The sequence below is a fragment of the Corylus avellana genome, chromosome ca3 (genome assembly GCF_901000735.1).
Source record: "Corylus avellana chromosome ca3, CavTom2PMs-1.0".
In the NCBI taxonomy this organism is placed as follows: Eukaryota; Viridiplantae; Streptophyta; class Magnoliopsida; order Fagales; family Betulaceae; genus Corylus; species Corylus avellana.
In genome coordinates, this window is record NC_081543.1 from 21,923,589 (window position 1) to 21,932,544 (window position 8,956).

General features: G+C 37.0%; 1 protein-coding gene across 1 annotated transcript; it reads right to left on the reverse strand.

The window, feature by feature from the left end:
• Nucleotides 1-329: 329 nt before the first annotated feature.
• LOC132175042 (amine oxidase [copper-containing] gamma 1-like) lies at nucleotides 330-7,421 on the reverse strand. Its single transcript, XM_059586847.1, has 4 exons — nucleotides 5,881-7,421; nucleotides 4,311-4,424; nucleotides 3,026-3,573; nucleotides 330-634 (listed from the first exon to the last, which is right to left on the reverse strand). Exons 1-4 carry the CDS (start codon nucleotides 7,201-7,203, stop codon nucleotides 424-426), a joined length of 2,196 nt encoding a protein of 731 aa, XP_059442830.1. The 5' UTR covers nucleotides 7,204-7,421; the 3' UTR covers nucleotides 330-423.
• Nucleotides 7,422-8,956: the final 1,535 nt, after the last annotated feature.

Below are 8,956 nucleotides of genomic sequence, written 5' to 3' on the forward strand. Positions count from 1 at the left end.
AACAATCATGTAAACAGTGTACACTACTTGTAATCTTCTATAAATTCATGGAATGCGATGGTCATGGTACTTTGGCCAAATTTCCTCTCACATTGCCTTTTCTTACAACTAAATCTATTACAAGTAGCATTTTATGACTGCTTTTTTTGTTGTTTACCGTAGGTTTAATTCGATTCACCCAACCATTAACATAGGAAAAAAAATCTAACAATTGTTCAAATTTAATAAATTTCTCTGTAACTTATCTTTTCTTTCACTCTTTTTTATATTGAACAAATAATTTTTATATTTTTACTATTCTTTTTTAAGACATATTCAAAATAAGCTAGTGAAAGATAATTACCATTTATTCATTAAATCTCGAAAATATGTACATACAGAAGTATCTAGATAATTGACACAAAAAGACCCAAGAGTACTTGTTCAACCTGAAGCGGCAGGCTTGCAAACAGGGAGGTCATTCTCCACATTAGGTGGGATCCGCAGAATAGGGTTGCTCTCAAAGAAATTGACTGGCTTCAGATCAAAGCTTGATGAGACGGTGGGCATAATGGGGAAATCCTCCTGGCATGGTATGTGATGGAACCCTAGCGTGTACCACACGACAATGTCCTTATTCTCAATTGCTCTATCCCTGCAAAATCAACCCCATTAATGGCAATACTTTAGCCATTGAAATATTGACTAGTCAAGCCCAACTGGGAAAATCTAATGGATAATATCAAGTTTGTCAAGGCTGGCTGCATCAGCCATTGAATCATGAACAAAATTATGTCATGTCATGCATGAGAAAATATCATGTATAAGGTCTAATGGTCAATTTAAGCATCACTTATACATAGATAAACAAAAGACGTGTTGGACAATGAAATAAACATTTCCTTATTGTTTTTGGTGCATACTTTTTGTAACAGTAAAAATTATTATTAAATTTTAGATTCAATGATGATTTTCGCTGTCATATAAAGAAGTACGCACTACAAAGTGTGTAGCATTTCTCTTCCTCTACATACTTTTTTCTTTCTTTTTTTTTTTTTTTTTCAATAAAAAGGGAAGGGGTTAAAAGAAACAAAAAGTCCAAAAATGGTAGTGTCCCCAATAACAAACTCAAAACAAAAACAACACCAAACTGGAAACATCAAATAGGAAATGAGTGTGCTAATGATCACAAAGGGGTCAAAAAAAGTTCAAGAAGGTTGGGCTCCCTAACAACAAATCCAAAACGAAAACATAAGTGCTAAACTCGAAACACAAAATAGGAAATGGGTGTGTTACTGACCCCAAAGGAGTCAAAAATGTCATGGTCCTCTATACCTTAGGCAAAAGCCAAAAATTGGGCCACATAAAGCAGTATAGGCACCAAAACAGAAGAGGACATGGTCACGACTGTTACAAGACCTTTCAACCCTATCTAAACCTTCAAAAAATGGGACACGAACGAGAACATGACCCTTGAAAGACCCTTTAGCCCTACCCCTATCATTCATACTAATTTATTACATTAGTTGCACTTAATTATTACATTTTTATGATGCAACATGTTTTAAGATTTTTTTTTTTTTTTTTTTTTTTTTTTTTACCTCAAGTCACATGAAAAACACTTAAAAATCACTTAACATTAGCTAATATATATTGAGTGTGATAGATAAATTTAAAAAATAACATTAATCATTAAAAAATTACGCAACAAAATTTAACAAATAAAATTAATTATTTATTAACTAATGAGAAAAATGCCATGTAATATAATAGGTAACTTAAAGCGTTTATAACTTGCAAGTAATAAAGACTATAAGGGCTCATTTAGTTCGCAAAATGCGTATTCTATTGGAAAATGAAATAGTTATTACTAGGAATGGAAGATATTGGAATGGAATAATTATTCTAATTCTCTAGTTTGGTAACAACACAGGTTTCATAATTGAAATTGAATTAAAATTACTAAAAAGCCCATTTGATTTCTAATTTTTCCAAATCTCAAATTAAAAAAAAAATAATAATAAGTTAAACGTGTGGTGGCTGACCACCACAGCATGCACGGCCACCCTTGACGAGATTTTGGATTCACATTGGGGGTAGCTGCAACAACCCCAGAGGACCTCGCCCCCAATGTGAATTGAGCCACCCCAGAATCCCACCGAGGGGTGATCAAGGCCACCCGGATGGCCCTGGGGGTGGCTGGTCCACCGCGAGGCCCTCCAGGGATGGCGCAAGGCCTTTTGTGGGTAGCTGGCCACCTATTGGGATGGTTGGCCACCCACATGATTTATTATTATTAATTTTTTTTTTTTTTAGTTTCAGAAAAAAAAAAATGATTTTAATAAAAAACTTTGTCCTTATCATAAGGAATAACTATTCCTCTAAAAAGTGAGAGGAATAGCTATCCCTGTGTGGATGAGATTAGTCATTCTCATGGAAATAACTAATCGTAGGAATAAACCCCTACCAAACAAAAGAATGATTATTCCTATGGAATAATCATTCTTTTCCAAGGGTCTATTGCGCAAACAAAATGGGCATTAATATTTTCAATCACTCAAACTCATTAAAATTAAAAAAATAAATAAAAGGGGTAATTACCTTTTTCCTCATTAACTACAACACATTGTTACTTTGCCCCCATGAACTCACAACACTACTCTCCGACCCCATCAAACTACCATTTTGTGCCCAAAACCCCTATTTCGTCAATTAAAAGCGTTATCTCAAACGATTAAAGTGACAATGCGTTGTAATTTATGGGGGCAAAGTGACAATGTGGTATAGTTTAAGGAGGTAAAGTGACACCGTGTTGTAATTTATGGGGGTAAAGTAACGGATTAACCGTCTGAGTTAACACATTTGATTGACGGAATGGAATTTTGGGCACAAAATAATAATTTGATGGGGTTAGACAATAAGGTTGTCGGTTCATGAGGACAAAGTAATAATACGTTGTAATTGACGAGAAAAAAGGTAATTACTCCTAAATAAAAAGACCTTTGCAAAGTTGAAAATAAGAGTAAAATTTTTCAAAGGGGCATACCTGTCAGACCATGTTGCAAGAGTGTCTTCACCATGGCTCTGGTAAGCAAACAACCCGCCCGCCCACTGCTCGCTCCGGTTATAGGGAGTGACCCATATTTGGTTGTTCGTGAAAGCACCCCGCTTCTGGGGAGGGTCTTGAAGATCAAGCAAGCTAGCCGCTGTGCCACTGGGAACCACCTTATATCCAACCGGGTTTCCGACCCGGGTCTTCTTTGATGGGTTAATGACGTGGAACTCCGACGGGTCATAGAGCTTGAGCTTAATCTGTGCATCCTTCTCAGTCTTAGCCACATTTCGTACGGCTTTCAGGTAGCTTTTCCGTGGTGACTCACCCGCTGAGGTCTGCTCCTTCTTGATGTTGACCTGAACGAAGGAATTATCTGAGCCGTCGATCTCCATATCAAGGTGGAAGGTGACGTAGTGATCGTGGATAACACCGATGACATTTTCGGACAACAGGGTTCCGTATAGATTTTCTTGATTCGGAATCTGGTTTATGTTGTCGTACTCGGTGCCTTTCACCATCAGAATACCACTAAGTCCAACCTGAGATTAAAGATTGTAGTGATCAGCAGAATATTCTCCCTTTTTTTTTTTTTTTTTTTCTGGTAAATTAGTCAGTGTACATATCATAAGAAGAAAAAAGTTGCACATGTATCGTCATTGATGACCATCCACTTGGTAAAGAGGACAAAAGACGAAAAGTAGGATTCATAGCCAGCTAGATATTTGTATAATTGGGAATCATGGAGAGAATGACAAAGGAATCTGCAACAAAGAAGCCCAAAATAAAAAAATAGGATTGTTTTAATCTTTTTCTAACGGATATTTTTCTCAGCCCCTTCAAAAGAATCCATATCTCATTCCTCTCGTTAATTAAGTTTATATCTTTATTCATTTGGGTGGTTCGGCAACCCTCATTCAAGTAAACCTCATGCTCCATCACCTCTGGTTTAAGGGGTTTTTTTTTTCTTTCTTTTTTCTAGAAAACAAAAATTTATATATTCAATAATTTTTATTATTATTATTATGAACAACACGTGTTATAATTCGTGATGATATGGGATTTAACGTTTTTGTCAAACTATTAAATAGAAGTTTAGCAAAGAAATCAATTTGTTATTTTTGCATATACGACCAAGCTCTGAGACATTTTTATACTATTAGATATTTAACTTTACATTTTTACCTAAACCTCAACATAAATGTTAATTTATCAATTTCCATTAGATTCTCTCCTTTTGCACTAATAAAACAAATAAAAATAATAAAATGCCACTAACCTTAATTCTAATTAATCCATCCGTTTGAAACTCCCAATCAACAATGTAATCGTAGTTAGCGACCGAGGCTGCCATCCTAACCACCAACGTTACCTTTGGCCTCACTTCTCTAATCTGCCAAAACAAATAAAGCAAACTTTATCATTAGTGCTGCACTAATTACAACTCATTAACAAAAGGACAACACAAAGTGATCCAATGACTCAGATATACTCCATACTATTTTTTTATAAAAAACTAGTAATTGGGGAATCTTTACTTTTTTTAATAAAGAGAAAAAATATAATTTAGCTCTGCAAATTATTTGTTATTTTCATTTTAGTTCCTTAATGTTCAAAAAATAATAAAGTAGCCATAAATTACCAAACAGTTATAATTTGGCCATTCCGTTAGTCATTACCGTCAAATATAATGAAAATTTCAAAACTACGCCATTTTAGCAAAGTTAAATTACTAAAATGCTTTTTTGAAAAAAAAAAAAATCAATTCAAAAAATACCCCCCAAAACGACATCGTTTTGAAAAAGAAAAAGAAAAAAAAAAAAAAAAGTGGTTTAGCGGGGAGTCACCCCAATCCTATGGGGTGGCCACCCAACCACCCCTAAACCACCATTGTTTTTTTTTTTTTTTCCCTCAAATCAACGTTGTTTTGAAGAAAAAAAAAAAATGGTTTTATGCCTGGGGTGGCCGGCGAGTCACCCCCAGGCATGGGGGTGGCTAGGCGGCCACCCCATGGCCTATGTGCCCAGCCACCCCAACAGGCTTGAGGGTGGCTGGCGAGCTATCCCTAAACCACCATTTTTTTTTTTTTCCCAAAACGACGTCGTTTTGAAAAAAAAAAAATGATTTATGCCTGGGGTGGCCGGCGAGCCACCCCCAGGCCATGGGGGTGGCCGGGCGCCCGGCCACCCCATGTCCAATGGACAGCTACCCCAACAGGCCCGAGGTGGCCGCCCAACCACCCCCATGGCCAGCCACCCCATAGGTCATGGGGTGGCCAGCAAGCCACCCCTAAACCACCATTTTTTTTTTTTTTCCTCACAATGATGTCGTTCTAGGGGAAATCTTTTAAATTGATTTTTTTTTTTTTTCAAAATGACATATTAGTAACTTAACCTTACCAAAATGACGCAATTTTAAATTTTTCATACTATTTGACGGTAATGACTAGCAGAGTGGCTAAATTGTAACTGTTTGGTAGTTTAGTAGCTACTTTATCACTTTTTGAACATTATAGAGCTAAAATGAAAATGACTAGTAGTTTGAAAGGTTAAATTATATTTTTTCCTAAAGTAAACTATTCTTAAAAGAAAATAGTTTTAGGTGTCCCAAATCGGCCAATGAAGGGAGCAAAATCACCTCAATAAAGTAAACTATTTTTGTTTTAAGATGTCTTACAAATTAGTGCAATATTTGCTGATATTAATTGAAAGGCAATACTAAAAGCTATATTTTTTTTTATATAAATTATTTTATGATGTAATAATTTTAAATTATTCTCAATTTTTTATTTTTAAAAAATCTCAAAATTAGTTTTAACTACCAAATTACTCTTAATCAATTATCCTTACCTGCATGCCCGTGATTGGACTCTCTGAGTGACGCCATCCGATGTCGCCGGTATACCTCTCGAACACGCAAATCATGTTTGAACGAACGTATGGAGTCCCATCAGCGGTGGGGAACACACCGTCCATATAATACGCGTTCCGTGGACAATCATTAAGCGGGTCAAGTGGCATGGCCTGCAACCCGAACCCGTATTCACCAGCGTCCATATAAGTCTTGAAGTACCAAGCATCGGTGGGGTCCATGTAAGGCACAAAGAGCTCAGAGCTAAACCCTTTGTACATCACATCCCTTAGCTCCCCGGTGTCCGAGTCCCGGACCTTGGCCCGAGATATTATCACACCCGCTCTCGCATCGGGTTTCAGGTGAAATTCCCAGTTCGCCCACTTCACCAAGTGCTCATCTTCAATTGTAAAACTCGGACCCTTGGGTTGCTCGATGGATATCGGGTTCAGTAGGTTCATTACTTGATGGAGCTCCTGAGCGGAGTACCGATAGTCAGTGTTGGCGGCCTTTGGAATGGGTATGTTGCTGCCCTTATCCGAAATCTCCACCACCTGTTTCGTATCCAAGTCAACGAGCACAGTCAACCCTTCGATTGGTCTCATGTAGAAGTTCACAGTGCCCTCCATGGAGTAGCACTGCACCTTAATCAATCTCCTGTTCTCCTCGGACTTCCCGTACCACCCCGTCGAAATCGGCAGGCACGCGAGGTCGGCCAGATTAATCCCACGCTGGATGATCGTGCGGTTGAAGTCACCATTAACGAGTGGGGCCCACGTGGCTGTGGTCATGTCCTCGATCGTCATCATGGGGTAACCGGAAGGCAAGCCGGTTTCGCGAACGGTCACCTGGCCGGTGCTGAGGTCTACTGTCAACACGTTCGAGTTGCCGTTGACACGTGCGACCACAGAGGCCCTTCTGGGTAACAGCTGGTCGCCCTTTTCCCATTTCAAGACGAGCGCTTTCTCGGGCTCTTCGAGATCGACGGAGTGGAGCGCGTAGGTGGACGATTTGAAGAGTGGGTGGGAGGAAAGGATTGAGCGGACTTTGTTGAGCTCTTGGATGGTCAGAGGGTCCAGAGGGTGGTGAGGTGTGTCGGACGCGTGGTTGCGGTGGCTCGTGGGGATTGGGGGCTCTTTGAGGAGGTTGGATTGTTTGGATTGGAGGCGGTTCTTGGAGGTGCACCATGGTGAGTTGGTGGCGCAGTCAAGAAGCTCATTCGCGTAAGGTGGCGCGTAGGGGAGGTGAACCCAGGTGAAGAGTAGCATAAGAGCGACACAGAGAAAAAGAAACAGGAAGCGTAGGATGTTTCTGGCTTCCATAGCCTCTCTCTCTCTGAAAAATGGAAAGAGCTTGATGCCGTTTATAAAGAAGAGGCTCTCAGCGACTATGCGAGTAATGACCGCCTGGAGGTATGAACGACAAGCTTGAAGCTTAAATGGGTATAAGCCTGAGTTTCCAAGGTAGAGTAGATGGTAGATTTTTCTTTTTCTTTCTTTTTTTCTGAGCGAACATCAAATGTAAGAATATTTGCAGCGTAACCAAGACTTTTTTTTTTTTTTTTTTTATTGTTATTTCAGTGAGCCAATTTTGTGAAAAAACTTTAAAAATTTCTTTTTTTTTTTTTTGTTCAGCCTCATCAATTTAACCCAAAAATAAAAATTAAAAGGAAAAAAAAAAAAAAAACAAAACTAATATTGAGTAAACAGTAATAGTGCGTTAGCAAGTATTATTCACTAATCAAATAAATAAAAAATTAGTTTTCCTTTCTCTCTTTCCTCTTTTATCTTTTACGTTTCTCTCTCCTACTTTAATAATCAAAGAAATAATAAACAAATTTTTTTAAAAAAAAATATTTAAATAAAATAATAAAAGTAAATTATTAAAATAGGGAGGCCGTTAGAGATATTTTTAAAAAGTTAATAGTTAAACTAGAGACAAGTGTAGAGTAAAATTAGTAAGACTACTAATAATACTCTAAGACCACTATTTGTAGCCTCACCAAAACTACTTTTTGTTATTTTGTTGAGCCAATTTGATGAAAAAGTCTTAAGATCTTTCTTTTTAGTCTCACCAATTTGACCCGAAAAAAAAAAAAAAAAAAATAGTGTGTGAAGTACTATTAATAGTGAGTACTGTTCACTCACCAAATGAATAAAAAAAAATGGTTTCTCTTTCTCTTTTTTTTTTTTATTTTTTGTTTCGCTCTTATCATTTAATAGTTAAATAAATAAGAGCATCTCCAGTAGTTGATGGCTATGTTAGCCCCTCAAAATCAACTTTTTAAAATATGCTACAGTGAACTTTTAAATATAAAAGTTCACTATAGCAAATTTTAGAAAAATTACTATTCTAAAGGGTCTGCTGAAGAACTAAAAATTGCTAAATTTAACTTAAAAGTTAGTTTAAAAGCCTGCTGGAGATGCTCTAAATAAACAAATCTTTGAAACGAAATATTTAAATGAAATACCGAAAGTAGATTGTTAAAATAGTGAGGCGTTAGAAAAGCTCTAAAAAAATTAATAGTAAAAATAGAGAAAAATGTATTTTTAATTATTTTGGTGAGTAAAATTTACTGAGACTACTAATAATGCTCTAATTGTCCCCGCGCCGGGGGGGGGGGAGGAAGATGGTTAAATGTAGTGGGAAATTGATTTTGTTATGTTGGTCTCTCCAAGAAACTGTTCATCGTCATCTGCAATGCATTAAATGCTTCTTCTTTTTTTAATTATTTTTTAGAATTTTTTTTTATTATTATTTTAAAGATATTTATGTAAACTAAATTTACCATGTTGACTAACGAAAAAAGCTTTTTTTTTTTTTTTTAACAAAATTGTAGTTCAATCTGCCTAAGTGTGACAATTGTCAATTCATGAAACAACTTGTAAATGAGTGATAGTTTATGGGAGGTAATTAACAAAAACAAAAAAAACAAAAATGGGTTCGGCTACCCAAGCCAAACCACCTCCCAACACCTAAGGGTCCACCACCAAGTGACTCGGGGTGGCTGTAATGCCCTAGAAATTAATTAACTACACGGTTCGTATCCGAGTCTTATTCTGTGAGGAATAAGAC

Bases quoted from the DNA above. Each gene is read 5' to 3' on its own strand.
- LOC132175042 (XM_059586847.1), bottom strand. From the start codon at position 7,203: ATGGAAGCCAGAAACATCCTACGCTTCCTGTTTCTTTTTCTCTGTGTC. The intron at 4,425-5,880 runs GTAAGGATAATT...TTGTTTTGGCAG, and splicing joins GTCCAATCACGGGCATGCAG to ATTAGAGAAGTGAGGCCAAA. The intron at 3,574-4,310 runs GTTAGTGGCATT...CTTTAATCTCAG, and splicing joins ATGGATTAATTAGAATTAAG to GTTGGACTTAGTGGTATTCT.